A 21,059-nucleotide genomic window follows, 5' to 3' on the forward strand; every position below is an offset into this window, starting at 1 on the left:
CTATATGCACTGAATGCTGAGTAAAATTTTAGTGTGACTGCTTACTTGAAGTGGTACTGCATCAGCAAACCAATTCGTCTGAGCAAGTATTGATTTGTAACCAACCTGACAAGATTTCCACAGTTCCAAAGTTGACAGAAAGAACCAGTTCCTTTACAGTGGTTCAATTTCCAAGATGTTTGTTACTTCCCATCCATCTAAAGAGATGGGAAGATTTCATTTTAACTATTATTCATCTGGGTACCATGGAATTTTGTGTGTTAATCTGTACATGGAAAATATCAGTCTTTGGAAGCCAAATCATTACTATTTGTTTCTGAAATTACATTATAAAGATTTTTTGTAAGAATAAGAGATAGCAATAACATATCTGCACAGCTGCTTAACTACTGAATTAGCTGTCAATGGGATTTTTTCAGACCCATGTCCAAACTACTCATCAGAAAAAAAACATGACATTATTATGTGTGTAGATATCACTTACATAGGTTACACAGAGATGGACACCAAGTATCAATTCTTGATGGATTCCATTTTTTATGATTCCCTTTTAGACTTACTCTCAAGCCCAGACTATAGAATGTTAAAGTTTCTCTGCTTTCTGTTAGGTAAGATTCTTGCCTCCACAAGGTATGTGAAAAAAATCCAATGATGGTGTATGCTTTGAGTATGGTAAAAAATGGCCGCTATTGAGAAGCATGATGAGAAAGCAAAGAATTTTGGAATATTGCAACATTACGATATTAGTGATGAATTTAAGTTTTTGGTAACAAATATAGTTCAGTAATTATTAATAAAATTGTAACATATGTGTATAGGGTTAATGTTAGGATTGAAAGACTAACTCTTGATGATAAAGCTAACAAGAAGATATTTGAAGATTAGGGTGCATTGGAGAAAGTGCTTATAGCATGTAGTAATAAAATGGGTGCTTTTGAGTTGAATCCCCAGAAAGCATCTGGGGTACCTTGGCATAAATATACTAGAAGGAATAGGTTTAAGTTTGTAATGTATTCTAAACCAGAACAAAGTGCAGATATAACTAAAGTTAAGTCTTGGACAGATCTTGAAAAAGAGTGTAAAGTTAAAAATAGGTTGTTTCAAGGGAGAAATCCATTTTATATTAGTCTGCAGATTGCTGGTGATGAACCTGAAGAAAATGATAATGTACAGAGTGAAGTTAAATATGTGACATTTATTGTAAGAAATAGAGTGTATATGGCATTTTGTAAGAGGAAAGGTAATGTAGCGTTACAATGATATTTTATTCTGACAGTCCCTAAAAAATTTCTTTTTGGGGGTCTTTGACTATCCCAACAATGATCTGTTATACAGAAATAAAATGAGTACACTCTGTGGGCTGTCTTTTCATAGAATTAGAACTTATCTAGTAAGCAGAAGACATAATTGTGTTTTAGTTTCCAGAGCCTACACTGAGAACACATGATACTACTGAAACTTCCCGGTAGATTGAAACTGTGTGGCAGCCTGAGACTGGAAGTGGGGCCTTTGCCTTTCACAGACAAGTGGACTTGCTGATGAAAGACAAAGATCCTGAGTTCAAGTTTCAGTCTGGTACACAGGTTTCACGTGCCAGGAAATTTTATATCACCTCACACACTACTGCAAAGTTAAAAATCATTCCAGATATGACAGACCCACTTCTGTAATCAAAGTCTAAAATAAAACTTCAGAAAAGCCCTATGTGATGAAGTCTCGCCTGTCTTGTAAGTTTCTGATCACATTTAAGTGACTCGTCTAATGGTACAGAGTCAATGGCATGCAATCATTCATTTAAAAATTATTAACATTATTTTTAGATGCATACCATTATAGGTGAAGCAGCAGACAATCATGGCAGCAATAAATGATGTCCCACGCTGCCAAGTCATAGACAAATGTTGCAATTTCACAGCAACCAACATTCCAATATTAAGCACTAGGAGTAAATGTAAAGGAATGCCAATAGCAGAGAAGATAACTGCAGCAATTCTCCCAAGCGTTGTTCTAGGAACAGGTGCTCCAAAACCTGGAATAAAAAGCATAGTCAATATAATGTGAAGAAGTACACTTTTTTAGTATTTACAGAAAATCCATTACAGACAGTGAAATAGATCATTTTATGCATTACTAATGCAAAGAAACAGTATTAGTCTTTTGCAAAAAAAAAAAAAAAAAAAAAAAAAAAAAAAAAAAAAAAAAAAAAAAAAACACACTACATCAGCACGGCCAAATTACAATAGAACCCAGCTACTGTTGATAATACATCAAGTATTTTAGTATTTTGTGTATTAAACAATGCATAGCAAAATAAGATGCACTTATGGGTATTGCAGCAATTGTCAACATTCTCAGAATCTTTTGCAAGATGATGTTTTCAATAAAACTTCTTCCTTCTCTTACAATTCAAAGTAGTCTTGTTTTATTCAAGTACTAGATTTCACATGTATGTAATGAGCCATGTTTCACATAAGATAATTGAAAGTATGACGATGAATATGAAAGGTTTTTAGGGTGCTTGACATCTGGGGCTTTAGGCTTATCCACTATAAATGGAAGTGAGGCTGTGATTACGATGTAAGCCTATCCTGAAGATGAGAGCTTGTTTCTCTCAAAATGTGATGACTGAAATGTGATTCCCATCTCCTAAACCATTGGACTGAGTTCCACTGCATTTGGTACACATACTACTTATTGTCTGGAAGAAAGTACTGTGTGGTGGTTGGGGGAGGCTATGTACCACCTAGGGGGCCATTGGGCTGGGGTGGGGGTGGGGGAGAAAAGAGTTGGTAGTGACTGACATCTAGGCTGCCCTGCACATCTGACATGTTATCTTGTTAGTATCTGAATGTGTTGCAGGGGGTATATCTGCGAATGGGGACAGCTAGGCATAAAGATGGGGTAGGAGGAGATGTATAGTTAAAGGGGGATGATGAGATTCACAGACAAAAAAAAAGGAGATGGACAGATAGTACTAGTAGGAGATGGGCAGGGAGGAGGGGGAGGGGGTGGGGGCAGAGATAGGGGTAGGTGGAGTTGGACCATATTCATATGCTGTCAAAGCTCCAGTTAAAAGGCTACGTTCATAAATCTGAGCCTTTAGCTCCTACACTTAAGTACCGCAAGTACACTAAAGTGTGATTAACAAGGTAAAACATTAAGAGGCTCATTTCTAACTTAGGGTGGAGTTAGGGTGGAGTCTAGCAATACACAAAATTTTAAAATGAATATCACATTCATGCAGCTTTACTGTATGATTAAATGAAGATGGCATCCTCTTGGGTAAAATATTCCAGAGGTAAAATAGTCCCCCATTCGGATCTCTGGGCGGGGACTACTCAAGAGGTCGTCGTTATCAGGAGAAAGAAAACTTGCTTTCTACAGATCAGAGCGTAGAATATCAGGTCCCTTAATCGGGCAGGTAGGTTAGAAAATTTAAAAAGGGAAATGGATAGGTTAAAGTTAGATATAGTGGGAATTAGTGAAGTTCAGTGGCAGGAGGAACAAGACTTTTGGTCAGGTGAATACAGGGTTATAAATACAAAATCAAATAGGGGTAATGCAGGAGTAGGTTTAATAATGAATTAAAAAAAAAAAAAAAAAAAATAGGAGTGCGGGTAAGCTACTACAAACAGCATAGTGAACGCATTATTGTGGCCAAGATAGACACGAAGCCCACGCCTCCTACAGTGGTACAAGTTTATATGCCAACTAGCTCTGCAGATGAAGAAGAAGTTGATGAAGTGTATGGTAAGATAAAAGAAATTATTCAGGTAGTGAAGGGAGATGAAAATTTAATAGTCATGGGTGACTGGAATTCGATAGTAGGAAAAGGGAGCAAAGGAAACATAGTAGTTGAATATGGATTGGGGGTAAGAAATGAAAGAGGAAGCTGCCTGATAGAATTTTGCACTGAGCGTAACTTAATCATAGCAAACAATTGGTTCAAGAATCATAAAAGAAGGCTGTATACATGGAAGAGGCCTGGAGTTACTCGAAGGTTTCAGACAGATTACATAATGGTAAGACAGAGATTTAGGAACCAGGTTTTAAATTGTAAGACATTTCCAGGGGCAGATGTGGACTCTGACCACAATCTATTTGTGATGAACTGTAGATTAAAACTGAAGAAAGGTGGGAATTTAAGGAGATGGGATCTGGATAAACTGACAGAACCAGAGATTGTAGAGAGTTTCAGGGTGAGCATAAGGGAACAATTGACAGGAACTGGGGAAAGAAATACAGTAGTAGAAAAATGGGTAGCTTTCAGGGATGAAATAGTGAAGACAGCAGAGGGTCAAGTAGGTAAAAAGACGAGGGCTAGTAGAAATCCTTGGGTATCAGACGAGATATTGAATTTAATTGATGAAAGGAGAAAATATAAAATGAAGCAGGCAAAAAGGAAGACAAACGTCTCAAAAGAGGCTTATCTCACTAGGGGTAAGATAGATACTGCCTACAGGAAAATTAAAGAGACCTTTGGAGAGAAGAGAACCACTTGTATGAATATCAAGAGCTCAGATGGAAACCCAGTTCTAAGCAAAGAAGGTAAAGCAGAAAGGTGGAAGGAGTATGTAGAGGGTCTATACAAGGGCGATGTACTTGCGGACAATATTATGGAAATGGAAGAGGATGAAGATGAAATGGCAGATACGATACTGCGTGAAGAGTTTGACAGAGCACTGAAAGACCTGAGTCGAAACAAGGCCCCTGGAGTAAACAACATTCCATTAGAACTACTGACGGCCTTGGGAGAGCCAGTCCTGACAAAACTCCTCCATCTGGTGAGCAAGATGTATGAGACAGGCGAAATACCCTCAGACTTCAAGAAGAATATAATAATTCCAATCCCAAAGAAAGCAGGTGTTGACAGATGTGAAAATTACAGAACTATCAGTTTAATAAGTCACAGCTGCAAAATACTAACGTGAATTCTATACAGATGAATGGAAAAACTGGTAGAAGCTGACCTCAGAGAAGATCAGTTAGGATTCCGTAGAGATAATGGAACACGTGAGGCAATACTGACCTTACGACTCACCTTAGAAGAAAGATTAAGGAAAGGCAAACCTACGTTCCTAGCATTTGTAGACTTAGAGAAAGCTTTTGACAATGTTGACTGGAATACTCTCTTGCAAATTCTGAAGGTGGCAGGGGTAAAATACAGGTAGCGAAAGGCTATTTACAATTTGTACAGAAACCAGATGGCAGTTATAAGAGTTGAGGGGCATGAAAGAGATGCAGTGGTTGGGAAGGGAGTGAGACAGGGTTGTAGCCCCTCCCCGATGTTATTCAAACTGTATATTGAGCAAGCAGTTAAAAAAAAAAAAGAAAAATTCGGAGTAGGTATTAAAATCCATGGAGAAGAAATAAAAGCTTTGAGGTTCATCGATGACATTGTAATTCTGTCAGAGACAGCAAGGGACCTGGAAGAGCAGCTGAACGGAATGGACAGTCTCTTGAAAGGAGGATATAAGATGAACATCAACAAAAGCAAAACGAGGATAATGGAATGTAGTCAAATTAAGTCGGGTGATGCTGAGGGAATTAGATTTGGAAATGAGACACTTAAAGTAGTAAAGGAGTTTTGCTATTTGGGGAGCAAAATAACTGATGATGGTCGAAGTAGAGGGGATATAAAATGTAGACTGTCAATGGCAAGGAAAGCGTTTCTGAAGAAGAGGAATTTGTTAACATCGAGTATAGATTTATGTGTCAAGAAGTCGTTTCTGAAAGTATTTGTATGGAGTGTAGCCATGTATGGAAGTGAAACGTGGACGATAAATAGTTTGGACAAGAAGAGAATAGAAGCTTTCGAAATGTGGTGCTACAGAAGAATACTGAAGATTAGATGGGTAGATCACATAACTAATGAGGAGGCATTGAATAGAATTGCGGAGAAGAGGAGTTTGTGGCACAACTTGCAAGAAGAAGGGATCAGTTGGTAGGACATATTCTGAAGCATCAAGGGATCACCAATTTAGTATTGGAGGCAGCGTGGAGGGTAAAAATCGTAGAGGAAGACCAAGAGATGAATACACTAAGCAGATTCAGAAGGATGTAGGTTGCAGAAGGTACTGGGAGATGAAGAAGCTTGCACAGGATAGAGTAGCATGGAGAGCTGCATCAAACCAGTCTCAGTACTGAAGACAACAACAACAACAACAACAACAACAACAACAACATCTCATTCACCTCATCATCAGCTAAAATGAGGCATATTCCTACTTAAACTTGCTTTTATCCTGTTGTGCTAAAATGAAATAAGCACTTGAAATGAGTCATTCAGGCTATTTCTGTTGTCTTTGGAACAGTAGAATATTGCCATGTTTGTACATAATCAATAATTGCTCAGAACCGTATGTTCATCTTAGATAACACATCTCAAGTAAGCAGATCACACTACAACTTAAATTAGCAATCACAGTGAAATGTATGTGCTACAGGCACCACAAAGAAGAGGTTTCTCTTACCATAGAAGAGAGTTGTGCGGAATAGGGCAATGCGACAAACAGAAGAGGTCAGTGTCAGATTGTCTCACCTCTGTGCCTGAAGGAGGAATACCGTAGCTGAAGTGCTGGCTTCCCAATCTTCACTAAAAGCAACTTCCTGCCTGCCAATCATGCTTGCTGATTTCCCTGAATCCTCACGTGTCCTTGTACCCAGAATAATGCTACATTCTTCCTGAACAATTTGTTAGCGGGAGAAGAAAGAAACAATGTATCATTTGAATCACTTTCTCTGCTAGATAGATCTATTAAATAGCTTGGATGATAAAGTCTAAGAAATAGAATTGTGTGACATTTCTGTTTATCCATACTGTCATAATAAAACATATCCATCCAAGTGTAAGATAAGAGTACAAAAGGAATGGACTATTTATGTAAATGAATAAATTCAGATAGATTTATAGATATGTAAAAAAACTTTCTATCAGTTGTCAAACAGTAGAAGTTTGTTGAGGGAAAAGCTCCTTGTTGAACAGTCTAGCTTGTTCTGCCTTGCAGCACAGACAATGGTATGTGTAAGGGTCAAATCTTGTACTTCATATAGTTCTGTAGCAATGTCACTGCATAAGGTGGTTTTAGCATGAGTTTGCAGCAGATGTACCTGTATGTCAGGTGTGGGCTTGTTAATAATAACTTTGTGCAACACGAAGTAGCAAGGTATGTTAGGCTGACATGGGTGTAAGAGTTGCCAAAACAGCTTGCTCAGCAGTATTGGAAGTAACACTTGCCATAAGCTGCTGTCAAAACCTAATGCGGTCCTGTACATGACTTGAAGAGATGCATTTGCAAAATATATGCACACTGCCAAGTATAAATAGGTGACAGTCAAGTAATAGGGCCAGCCAGCAGCAGGCCAGACCAGGCCTTCCAGCAACAAGGTCAACTCCTGTCCGGAGGCATGGGATCGCATACTGGCTACTGCAGAGGACTTCTTCCCACCAGCATCTGCCTTCTGCTGTCATGAGGAATGGGTCAGCATGATGTGAGTGCTACTTGCCACAACTGTCTGCAAAATCATAGAAAACATTGAACTTACAACAACATCAGGAGACAAGAAGAATCGCATTCCAGTGAAGAGTGTTGCAGCTAATGCCCTCATCGATGGACCCTGTGTATTTCTTGGATGTTCTCTTAAGTTCAGCTTGGATATAAATGACACTTTCTCACATGGAAATGGATGGTTCACCATTGCCATAGTAAGAGGTGGTAGCGGAGTTCCTAGTATACCTGGTTTTGAAAGTTTTAATGATAGAGATGTAATTGCCTATCGTACCTATCATATGTTTGAAATTGGTAGTAAAGACTTTGGTAAATCAGCTTATGACTCAACCTCTCCACTTGTCTTGTATACTCGTAGCAAAAGAGTTCACTCGTAGCAAGAGAGTTCACTGCTGGGGTAACATCCTCATTGTGGCTGTTGCTACCGAGCCAAGGGCAATGGGGCTGCATCCTCAGCAAAGCAGAGTGACCAAATTGCCAAGTGAGAGGAATTTGATGTGAGTGAGATGACAGACACCTGTCATGCCTGAGGCAGAGGAGAATAAAATGTTTACAGATTGCCACAGGATTTCTCTGTAGCTGTGAGCTGCCGTGTGCCTTCCCCACAGCCCCTACTCCAGCATTCCAGCACCTCTGGTGGCTTCATCTGGTGTCATAGTAGTGAGCATCATCTTTGAAGTATGGTGTTTGGATCCACCACCTACATAATCTGCAAGAGCCATCTGCATGCAGCAGTTACAACAGATGGTGAGTGATGAGTAGTTTCGTTTTTGAATGTGTAGGAGGAATGAGAGATTGGGAGATGCAGATTACAAATTTTTTGAAGTGATATGTTGGTTATTAAGGAAGGGTGTCAAGAAACATTTACTATTGTTTTATTATGAAATGAGATTTGTAGTATTAGAAACCTGTTGTTGCACTTCTCAAAAGGGGCATTAATTGTACTCTTTGGTATGTGTAAGATGCAGCCAGTGTAATTTTTTGGGACTTTCTGCACCTTGTACTGAGTTTGCAGCTCTAGAGTGTTATATTTGTCACCATTTCTGCCAATATGGAAGTCAATGTTTTGAGTCTAAGTGGTACGTCGTAGGAATTAATGTTGTTTTGTTCTGTGTTGTATTTGAGTGGTTTACTATAATAAGCAATAAAGGAGTTTTTCATTTTGTGGTTGTGTGATTTGAGATTTGGGTTGAAGGGTGAAAGCTACACAATGCTTGAGTCAGGAATGCAAGGTCTATTGGAACCTGAGGCAGCATGGATTTTATTGAAAAAGGTAGCTCAATCAACACCAGATAATATGCATTTACGTAATAGTAGCCAGGGATGAGCCGTTGTCATTGGCTCAAGTGCAACAACAGGAGAGAGATCTGGCTGCCATGGGGTTGATTGTGTTGTTTTTGGGTTGAGCTTCTGAAGATGTGTGTTCTTTTGTAGTGGATCTAGAGATGTTGGACTGATAATCAGCTATTGCACCTGGCTAAGTTGCAGTTGTGGGAGAAGCTGAAACATATGTGAGGTGTTCTGAGGCCTTAAGAAAGGTGACAGAGTTTGAACAGTTGAAGGAATGATTGTTGCAGAGATATAAGAATAGTGCAGTGTACTTTCAGGAAAGGCTGAGAACGATGGTAAAGAGGAAATGGTGGAGATATTAAAATTCAGGAAAAGAGAGATGGATGAGTGCACATGAATTGGGACAAAGTGATGAGGCGAATAAGGTCCTGGTACAAGAGGCCAAGAAGAGGGCACTTGATGTCTTTTTGATGGGGTTACTGGCAAATATGCCTAGAAAGATGCATGAATGTATGCTGAGGAATTTGTATTCTACTATTCAGTTGGCAGTTGAGTATGAGGAAATAGACATAGAAACTGCAGTATGTGATAAGTGTTTTCAATTAGCATAAGGTGTTATAAGAGTAATCATATAGGACATGTGCAAAAGCAGTGTCCCCAGCCACAAGAGAATAGGGGTAGAGGTGGTAATCAGCAACACAGAAGATGGAGAAGCAGGCACAGTACCGTTAATTAAATGACAGAGGGAGCCCAAGGTCAACCTAAAGGAGTTCCCATTTGATTCCAATGCTACAAGCACATATGCAGAGGTGGAAGTTCAGTGGCAGGATTTATAGGAACCAGGAAATTTAAGTTTTGTCTGACACAGGGGTGCATGAGTATAGTGTGTGTTATAGAAGAAAATGGCATGTTGTGATACATACAGGAGGGAACAGTGGGTGAGTAATATGCACGAACGTGGATAATTATAGCATAATGGAAGTGAATCTGAGGAAAGAGAGATTGACAGCAAATTTAGATGTTCTGGATGAGGAGGATCAGTGCACAAGAGGCGCCCATACTGAACAACTACAAGCCACCAACAGAACTGCATTATGTAAGGAAACTGAGAATTTGAAAGGAGTGGAGAAGGAGTGGATGGAGGAATTGTTAAGAAATTTGAGGATTTGTTCCCCCCCTGGCCCCCCTTAGGGGCCATTGCCAGCAACTCCAATAGTTTAGCACAGAATATCAACAGGGAATGAAGTGCCAGTATACTGTAACCCATATTATATACCAAGGTATTTGCAACTGACAGTGGAGGATTTAATTAACCAACAGCTAGCTGATGGTACAAAAAAACATAGTATTAGTGCCTGGGGAGCTGGGATCATGGTTGTGCCAAATTAGTAATACAGGTTCTGCTGTGACTATCATTGTCTCAACAGCAAGGCAGTAATGGATGCATTCCCTATTCTAAACATATCTGAGACTTTGGATCATTCGGGACAAGCCAGTACTTTACAACCATGGATCTGAAAAGCAGTTATCATCTGTTAGAAGTGGCTGTGGAGGATCATCTGAAACCTGCATTGTCCATGCCCAGAGGCCACTACAAATTCAGTCCAAAGAATGCTTCTGCAACTTTTCAGAGATTGTTGGACAGTGTGTTGAAGGGTTTGAAACCACGGCAGTAACTCATATACCTAGATGACATTTTAGTATTTTCAAGTAGCATGGAACAGCACAGGCAGCATCTAAGGGAAGTTTTTAAGAGGTTGTGAATGGCACATTTCACATCGTGCCGGGGGAAGTGGCATTCTGAATTAGAGGAGGTGAGATTTTTGGGCCATGTTATTAGTAAGCATGGAATGCAGATGGACCAAAGGTTGGTACAGGCAGTGTGGGATTTTCGAGAATGAAAAACAATTACAGAAGTTCAGTCTTTCCTCAGGATGTTGAATTTCTATAGAAAATTTGTGACATAACTTGGCCATTGATACAGTTATGACGTTTGAGTGGACAGGGGAGTGTGAGGAAGCATATGACAGATTAACGGAAATGTTGACATTGAGTGCAGTTAACAGATTTTGAGAATGAGTTTATTCTGGAATGTGATGCATCTAATGAGGCACTGAAATGTGTTCTTAGCCAGGAAATTGACGGGAAGGAGCGATCTGTGGCCTGTGTGTAAAGACAATTTAATACGGCAGAGAGGAATTACTTGCTGACAGAGAGGGAAATGGTTAGTGTGATTTATGGGGTTATGCATTTTAATGTTATTTGCACAGGAAAAAATTTCGTGTGGTAACAGACCAAGCTGCTGTGGGGCTTCAACGCATAGTGAGCTTGACTATGAAGTCATACACAAGCCATGGAAAAAGTATAGTAATGCTGACGCACTAAGTAGAAAAGTGGCAATGGTGGAAGTCCTGTGTCACGATGTTGAGGTATGGCAGAAAATGCAGGACACTGAAGGTAATTGTAAGCAATACTAGAAACAGTGGCAGTTTAGTAGCACATATGAGAGTCTTTTGTGCAAAGAAATGAGGTTAGGACTATAAGTAGTGGTACCAGCAAAGTTGAAGGAGGAAGTATTAAGGGAAGCACATAATTATGTATTGTCTAATCATGGGGGATGTAGGTCGACCAGTAGGAGAGTGATGGAGGAATGATGTAGACCAGTATGTGAGGAGATATATACAGAGTGTGCAAAGGGCCAATATGAGTCACTGCAGAGGTTGCCAGGAATGTCAAATCCATTTTCTACGTAGGGAACTGATGTCACAGGACTGTACAGTTGAACTCATTCTGATGATAATAGACCATTTTTTTGAGGTGCATAGAAATGGGAGCCATGCCAAATCAGCAGGTGATGATGGTTGTGCAGGAGTTGGTGAACAACTGGATTCTGAAGTTGGTGTACCTGAAACTGACCAGGTCACCAATTTTATGTCAGAGTTACTGAAGTAAATTTGTCGCTTGCTGAATATAAAGAAGTTGAGAGCAAGCATACTGCATCCACAGGCAAATGGGAGGATGGAGCATGTGCACAGAATGATTGATAAGATAGTGGGCTACTATGTAAACTCACTAGTTCAGGACTGGGATTAATATCTGGAGTATGTCATCTGCACTTACAGATCAAAAGTCCACATGAGAACTGGTTTGTTTTCATATGAGATAGTATATAGATGGAAAATGCCATCTTCTTTTGAACTGATAGATGTAGGAAAGGGAAGACATGGGGAATCAGTGCATGAGTTAATGAAATTGGTTCAGGAGGTATGGAAATGAATGCAAAAAGCAAACAGAAGATCTTTGGAAACACAGGAGTAGGCAGTGAGATGAACAACGAGTTTGCCACAGTATAGAATGACACAATGGGTGATGCTGTTGAGCCCATATATGCCAAAAGGGAAGACCAAGAAAGTCATCACCAGGTGTCAAGGGCCATGTCAGATAGTAGAAAATCACCTCACCTGTCAAATTTAAATTTCAATTGTCCAGAAGAATGAAAATTGCGCACATTGGGCTTCTGCAGCTGTTTAAGGGTTGTCCAGATGTAATTCCAGTTATTTTGAAGGGGAAAAAAAAGAAAGAAGAAAAAGGTAGAGTGAAGGGAGGAACAGAGATATGTGATTTGTCCATAGCATGAAGTGCCATAAGTGTTGTGCAATTTTTTCTATTACGTAGTAGCTAATGACCATTCCATTTTGTTGTAATTTAGTTATGTTGTTTGAATTTATGTGTACTACAGACCTGTAATGGGCAGCAGTCTTTTGAAAAGGGAGGAAGTTTGATCGTGATCCTCGTCCTCAGGTTACTGAAAATGAGAACTTGGTGGTGGTGCATCTCATCATCCTCATCGGCATAGATGCCTTGCTGGTCCATCACATGGATGGAGGAATAGAGTACTCAAGGAAGGAGGATGTGGTGGTGATGAATCATCAGTATATATTAAGGTTAGTATTGAATGCGTGGGAGATGTGGAATGAAGTGAGGGGACTGGAGCAGACATTTGATTAGCATAAATGGGTTGTAAAAAGCAAAGGAGTTCTTAGCGAAGTAGCAGGGGAATATGAGAAATGCATCAGGCATATGGAATACTACAGGAATGTATGGTACCAGTGGTGGAAGCCACACCACATGCAAGGCGAAAAAGGGGTTGCTTGAACACAGGTGGACAGTGTTTGGAAAGGCAGAGGAGAGCAATGTTAGTGAATTGAACAGCACAGTGGAAACTGCAAAGAAATTGGCAGAGGGGAGTATAGCAATAGAGGTGTGGTACATGACCCACATAGAGTTGGGGAGGGTGGGGGTGGGTGGTTCCTGAACAACATGTTAATACGTTTGTTTGTGTGGCCATCTTCCACAGCAGCTGTTAACATCCGTTATTATAAGTTATCTGTCTTGAGTTGACTGCAATGTAATCAAAAAGAATTACACCAGACACACTTTGCTTTTATTTACAAAGCATCTTCTGTGGTATTCTGTAAATTGGATACACACGTTTGTACATTTATTTTGTATTTTTTGAGTCTTTAAAGTTAGGAACAGCGTTTTCTTTATAAAGTTGGTCTGCAAGCTACTTGCGATGTTTCTTTACGTAATCTGCTCCTTCCCCTCTTGCTAGCAGTGGTTGGTATCGACAGGCTTCATTTCACATCTGCAGTTTTTGGCATTTTGCGTTATTTCCTATGCTGCACTATTTACAGTTGATTTACTTAATTGTTTCTCATGCATCACTGCCACAGTGTTTATGCCTAATCGTTTGTTTGAGTGAGTGTTGCCAACCTATGAAACTATATTGTGTGTGTGTGTGGGGGGGGGGGGGGTGGAAGAGGGGGAGAGGGGGAGAGGGGGAGAGGGGGAGAGGGGGAGAGGGGGAGAGGGGGAGAGGGGGAGAGGGGGAGAGGGGGAGAGGGGGAGAGGGGGAGAGGGGGAGAGGGGGAGAGGGGGAGAGGGGGAGAGGGGGAGAGGGGGAGAGGGGGAGAGGGGGAGAGGGGGAGAGGGGGAGAGGGGGAGAGGGGGAGAGGGGGAGAGGGGGAGAGGGGGAGAGGGGGAGAGGGGGAGAGGGGGAGAGGGGGAGAGGGGGAGAGGGGGAGAGGGGGAGGGGGGAGGGGGGAGGGGGGAGGGGGGAGGGGGGAGGGGGGAGGGGGGAGGGGGGAGGGGGGAGGGGGGGAGGGGGGAGGGGGGGAGGGGGGAGGGGGGGAGGGAGGGAGGGAGGGAGGGAGGGAGGGAGGGAGGGAGGGAGGGAGGGAGGGAGAGGGAGAGGGAGAGGGGGAGGGAGGGAGGGAGAGGGAGAGGGAGAGGGAGAGGGGAGAGGGAGAGGGAGAGGGAGAGGGAGAGGGAGAGGGAGAGGGAGAGGGAGAGGGAGAGGGAGAGGGAGAGGGAGAGGGAGAGGGAGAGGGAGAGGGAGAGGGAGAGGGAGAGGGAGAGGGAGAGGGAGAGGGAGAGGGAGAGGGAGAGGGAGAGGGAGAGGGAGAGGGAGAGGGAGAGGGAGAGGAGAGGGAGAGGGAGAGGGAGAGGGAGAGGGAGAGGGAGAGGGAGAGGGAGAGGGAGAGGGAGAGGGAGAGGGAGAGGGAGAGGGAGAGGGAGAGGGAGAGGGAGAGGGAGAGGGAGAGGGAGAGGGAGAGGGAGAGGGAGAGGGAGAGGGAGAGGGAGAGGGAGAGGGAGAGAGTTAGTGAAATTGTCTTGTATGTAGGTAGAGGAGTGGTGATTTTTTTTCCTTTCTTCTTCTTCTTTTTCTTCCTCCTCCTCCTCCTCTTGCTTTTTGCAAGGGGGGGGGGGTGGAATGACAGGGACAGTCTGGACAGTGATTTTGGGAGAGATCTGGGAGGAAATGGTAGTGTTAAATGGAGCCTGTGGTTATATGTGTACTTTTAATATTATGTTAAGTGGTCAATCAGTTTAAATAGTGTGTGGTTTGCCAAGTTGATCTGATCATTTATGTGTTGTTTCTTTTCTGTTACGGTTTTTTTGATGTGGTAGTTTTCTTGTAAGGTGAAGAGGTGTTTTTTGTTGTTGTTTATGCTTATGATTTCCATGTCTGCATCTCTGGTTGTAATTTTATGTTGCTGTTGGGGTAAGTGTTCTGTAAAAGTTGAATGATTTGTCCTATATTTCCATGCTCTTACATGTTCCTTGTATCTGGTGTCAAATGTCCTCCTGATTTATTGTTTCAGTTATTGGTATATTGGAATACATATTCTCTACATCAAATGACTTGAGGGAGGCTGTGTCTGGAACTTGTATGTCTTCTATGTACTGAATCAATTGTGTGGTGCTTCTTACAGTCCTGTCTTCTTGTAATTTGTAGTTTTCTGATAAGATTTTCAAAATGTATCTTGGAAGTGGGAGAGTTTCTATAATTCACAATAGTTCTGATGGGGGAGATCTTTCTTGTCTAGCTTTGGTTGGTGACAGAGGGAAGGTGCACTGGGATTTGTTTGTATGAGCTTTCCTTTTTGATTGTTTTGTATTGTATGTTCAATCTCTTTCAGAGTGTACCAACTGAAATGCAATACATGTGATGGAAGATACATAGGTCAAATCAGGAGGACATTTGACACCAGATACAAGGAACATGTAAGAGCATGGAAGTATACAACAAATCATTCAACTTTTACAGAACACTTACCCCAACAGCAACATAAAATTACAACCAGAGACGCAGACATGAAAATCATAAGCATAAACAACAACAAAAAAACACCTCTTCACCTTACAAGAAAACTACCACATCTAAAAAAACCATAACAGAAAAGAAACAACACATAAATGATCAGATCAACTTGGCAAACCACACACTATTTAAACTGATTGACCACTTAACATAATATTAAAAGTACACATATAACCACAGGCTCCATTTAACACTACATTTCCTCCCAGATCTCTCCCAAAATCACTGTCCAGACTGTCCCTGTCATTCCACCCCCCCCCCCCCCCTTGCAAAAAGCAAAAGGAAGAAGAAGAAGAAGAAAGAAAGGAAAAAAAATCACCACTCCTCTACCTACATACAAGAGAATTTCACTAACACACTCTCTCTCTCTCTCTCTCTCTCTCTCTCTCTCTCTCTCTCTCTCTCTCTCTCTCTCTCTCTCCCCCCCCCCATACACACACACACACACACACACACACACACACACACACACACAAAAAATATCGTTTCATAGGTTGGCAACACTCACAACACGAATGTAAACAAACGATTCGGCATAAACACTGTGGCAGTGATGCATGAGAAACAATTAAGTAAGTCAACTGTAAATAGTGCAGCACAGGAAAAAGCGCAAAATGCCAAAAACTGCAGATGTGAAATGAAGCCTGTCAACACCAACCACTGCTAGCAAGAGGGGAAGGAGTAGATTATTGTAAAGAAACACTGTAAGTAGATTGCAGACCAAATTTATAAAGAAAACACTGTTTTTAACCTAAAAGAATCAAAAAATACAAAATAAATGTACAAACATGTGTATCCAATTTACAGAATACCATAGAAGATGCTTTGTAAATAAAAGTGAAACATGTTTGGTGCAATTCTTTTTAATTACATTGCAGTCAGGTCAAGACAGATAACCTATAACAACAGAATACGTAGTTACTTTGTAAGCTGGTGCTAAAGGTGGTGAAGTACGCTAAAACATCAGAAGACATTGTAAACCAAAGTCTAGGATCCTTACAGGGATGTTTGGAAGTGCTGGATGCTAGCATTGTGTTGATAAGACTTTTGTAAGGAGTAGCTGACAGTGTATAGAATGTGCAGGGAGTAGTCATGACCCTGCAGGAAGCTTTGCATCACATCTTATGTGGGCACCTGAGTACTAATTTGTTACCGCTGGGACAGTACTTGCTGGAATCTTGTAAAGTGCAGAAAGAGCTGCCACCAGGATTTAGTTTGATAATGGAACCTGGCAAGCAAAACCAACCATTTTTCCTATCATCTGGCATTGGTGTAAGTAAAGACTGGCCAAGCACAAGTATACATTCTGTTTTAATTAAAAGTAATTGGGAAGCATGCAAAATTCCAGTGCTATACAATCCATCCATACCCAGTAAAGGGGGGGGGGGGGGGGGCTTTGCGGAAGTTTGTGGAAGCAACAGTTGAGGAGATGTTGCTAATCTTGGCAGATAGAGGCAGGGAAGAATTTCAAAATTGCCTTGGAGAAAGAGTGCATGTGTGGTGCAGTTGTATCTAGCCAGGCAGAAGGAGATACACTGCCTAAGGGATATAATAAAACTCAAGCTGAGTCTACAGTGAGTCATGTTGCTTTGTGTTTGCTCCACCTACAAAAGTCTGGTGGTGGTAGTAGTAAGCTATTATGAGCAGGGTGGATTCAGGAAGCTAGACACATAGAACTTGGAATAAGTGGAATACTGATTAAGGGGACCGTTTGCAACATAACAGGACCAACTTTCCATCTGCCACCATCAATTTCATGGGTCACACAATTGAACATAACCCAGCCACAGCTGTACTGGCTGGAGGCATAGGATTTTTGCAAAAAAAAAAAAAAAAAAAAAGTGAAACAGGCGTGCATCTCAGCTGAGCAGCTGATGCAGCATGTCACATGTTACAGAGAGGGACAGCAGCAGGGGACAGTCCTGAGTGGCATCTTACCAAGGGTCGTAGTGGTTGTGGCCCTGGCCCTGTTATATTTTGCGTTCATTCTTATGAGTCAGAAAGCCAGCAAACAAAAGGAACAATCAGTGGTACAAATCCCAATGAACTGAATACCAAGAAAGTGAGAAGGTAAGTGAACTCCAGAATTCTCAGTGTCTGGTGCTTAAGTAACAGTGTAACATTAGGATTCATGTGCTTGTGGGTGAGTCAAAATGCCTGAAGTAACATGAAATGATCTATGTTATTATGAACACTTGTAGAAGATGTGTAATAGATTAGACTGTGCTTAAAAGAAACCGATGTAACTGAGGAGTATGTTACAGCAGTTTAAGATTGTCTCAGGGACCAGGTCTTCCCATGGGGGAAAATAATGTAGTGACATCACCACATAAGATAGTTGTGGTGTGAAGTTGCAGCAGTGGTTTGCACCTGTACCAGTAAGTCAGGCACAGGCTTGTTAATAATAACTTTGAGCAACATGAAGTAGCAAAGTATGTCACGCTGACATGGGCACAAGAGTTGCCGAAACGGCGTGCTCAGTGGGACAGCAAGTAACTCTTGTTGCAAGCCATGACTGAAACCAATGCACTGATGCCAATCTAATTTGTGTCAGTATGTGACTTGAACAGGTGCATTTGCAAAACCATATACACTGCCGAATATAAAAAAGGGGCAGTCAAGTAATACCAGTCAGTGTCTTTAGTGTCACAGCTCTCTTGGATGACAGTGCTGTGCTACATGGGTGACTACATGAAGCTTCCAATGGAGGACCACAGTTCCAGTCTGTGGTATGGTCATTGTTTGACCCTTTGAGTACACAAGGGACTTGGAGACAGCCAGTTGCGGACCAGACCAGGCCTTCCAGCAGCGTGGTTGACTCCTGTCCAAAGGCAGTGTGGGGTCGCATCGCAGCTCCTGCAGAGAACTTCCTCCCAGTGGCATCCACTTTACAGTCATGCAGAGCAGGCTGGCATGGCATGAGTGCCACTTATCACCAGATGATGGCGTGCAGCCGTCGTTGAAGATTTCACTGCTGGAGCAGCATACCTCACCATGGCTGTCACAACTGGGCCATGGAGAATATGGCTGCATCCTCAGCAAAGCAGTATGACCAAACCACTGAGAGATTGGAATTTGATTCGAGGAGGAAGGCAGACACCTGTACCAACTGAGGCAAAGGAAAATAAAATGTTTACCGATTTCTGCAGTGACACACACACACACACACACACACACACACACACACACACACACACACACACGACCACTCTCTCTCTCTCTCACCACAGACTGAGTAATGGCGCATGGTGGGAAAAGCAATCTGGGTGGTGGGGACAAAGAGGAGGCTGGGATGTGAAAGTGGGGGGGGGGGGGGGGGGGAGCTAGTAGTGTAGGGGTGTAGAGGATAGTAAAGTAGGGACGTGATGGGGACGGGGTAGGGCAGCTAGGTGCAGTCTGGTGGTTAGAAAGGGGGGCGAGGAGAGCAGAAAAGGAGAGAAGTAGAGGAGGGAGTTGGGGTGGAAAGAGAGAGAGAGAGAGAGAGAGAGAGAGAGAGAGAGAGAGAGAGAGAGAGAGTGGTGTGTGTGTGTGTGTGTGTGTGTGTGTGTGTGTGTGTGTGTGTGTGTGTGTGTGTGTGTGTGAACATCTTTGAGCAGAATTTCACTAGAAATATATTTTGTCATAATAGTTGGTACATTAGTGAAATAGAAGGCATTGAAGTGAAGAATGTTGTGTTGGGCAGCATGCTCAGCAACTCAGTCATCCAACTGTCTCTTTTGTTGGTGGCCATTGATGAGGACAGACAACTTGTTGGCTGTCATGCCCAAGTAGAATGCAGCACAGAGGTTGCAGCTTATGTGGGCATTACAACCAACAAGCTAACTCTCCAGATGAATAGCCACCAACAGACTGTGGCAAAAAGACAGCTGGACCACCAAGTTGCAGAGAATGTTGCCCAACACAACCTTATTCACTTCAATGACTGCATCACAGCCTACACCATCTGGATCCCTACTACCAACACCAGTTTTTCTGAACTCCACAGGAAGGAACTCTCGCTCAATATATCCACATTCCTATAAAAACCCCCTGGCCTCAAATTTTATTAGTCCCTGTCCTTCTTCCACCTATCCTTCCCCTGCTCTCACTTCAGCACTACAAAGCCTTCTGTTCCACTAACACAGCCCCTACTCTCTCTCTCTCTCTCTCTCTCTCTCTCTCTCTCTCTCTCTCTCTCTCTCTCTCTGTCTTTCTGGAGGACATGGACAGGGACTGCAGACAAGTGCTAGGTGAAAATATGAGTCAGCCAGGTGTGCCAAGATAGTCCATTTATGATGAACACTGTCTCTGAGTGGTGCCGTGGTTAACCCAACTGCCTAGTAAGGAAAGATTTTGGGTTTGGGTCCCAGCCTGGCACTTATTTTCACTCACTGCTGCTCATCCCGCATAAAGTCCCAATGCAGCTTATGTCATTAGTTCCTTTCCTTTCTATTTCCTGCCCCTTCAAATTACATAATAGGCTGAATGCAAATTTAGACATAATGACAACAAACACAGTGTCACTAAACTAAACAATCTAAAAATATAGTGCAAGTTACACTCCATGAAGAAAAAGCCAAGGGATCAAGCACCTCTTGACAATATTTTGGTCAATTTCAAAATTACACAAGAATCATGTGATGTGACAGAGTTTCCCTTTTAAGATCATAATTCAATATCTTCACATTATATTACTTCTTCATAATAGTAATATAATTAGAGCTATCCTGAAATCTGTGATCACCAGACCTGTTTCTAGTAATAAAATTGTCAGATTTTGTAAGTCTCTTGCTGACAGGAACCGGTATGGCCAATTTATGGTGACACATTACAGTTTTATGTAGTGATTTATCAGCAAAGATAATATTTCATTGGTTTGCTAAAGCATTTTTGATACAATTTAAGAACAGTATGCCCATAAAGAAATCCATAGTAACGGACAAAGGCTTCAATACTATATATTAAACAATTGCCAGATTTGAAAAATCAATTTATGTTGTATACAATATTACAGGGTGTCGCAGGAGGAATGGTCAATATTCAGAGATATGACAAGAACTATAATTCAGAGCAAAAAGGTCTAGTAAACATGGGCCCTAAAATGCAAAACTTATAAGCTATGAGTACTACTTCATCTTTGATACTGTGAAAGAAATCTCTTCTACTGCAAGCTCTTTCTTTTCATATTTTGAGAGGTGGTAGTATGGACCAAAAAATAAAAAGATGTCCAGTAAACATAGGCTCTAAAGACCATACCGTAAGAGCTATGAGCACTTTTTCATTTTCATTATTGTGAAACACTTCTCTTCTACTGAACAAGAGCTCATAGCTCTTAAGATATGCATTTTAGAGCCCATTTTGAGAAAAAAATTTTCTTGTTTTGCTCCATGTGACCACCTCTCGAAATATGGAAAACAATGAACTTGCAGTAGAAGATTTGTTTCACAGTATCAAAGATGAAGAAGTGCTCACAGACCTTAATGTATGCAATTAGAGCCCATGTTTATGGAACTTTTATGCTTCAAGTGATATTTCCTCTCATACTGCTGAATACTGACCATTCCTCACGGGACATGCTGTATAACTGCCTGAAGGCTGACCATGCTATGCTATCT

General features: G+C 41.7%; 1 protein-coding gene across 3 annotated transcripts in view; it reads right to left on the bottom strand.

Annotated features, from left to right (window-relative positions):
* Nucleotides 1-21,059, bottom strand: part of LOC124789639 — a 96,615-nt gene that overhangs the window by 13,759 nt on the left and 61,797 nt on the right. For 2 of the 3 annotated variants that reach the window (XM_047257067.1, XM_047257068.1), the window contains exon 3: nucleotides 1,829-2,029. In XM_047257067.1, the coding sequence (XP_047113023.1) occupies nucleotides 1,829-2,029 (201 nt within the window). Of the gene's footprint in view, nucleotides 1-152; nucleotides 266-1,828; nucleotides 2,030-21,059 lie in introns of those variants that run through there. The other variant, XM_047257069.1, reaches the window with a different exon arrangement.

This window comes from Schistocerca piceifrons, chromosome 3 (assembly GCF_021461385.2).
Source record: "Schistocerca piceifrons isolate TAMUIC-IGC-003096 chromosome 3, iqSchPice1.1, whole genome shotgun sequence".
NCBI classification, from domain to species: domain Eukaryota; kingdom Metazoa; phylum Arthropoda; class Insecta; order Orthoptera; family Acrididae; genus Schistocerca; species Schistocerca piceifrons.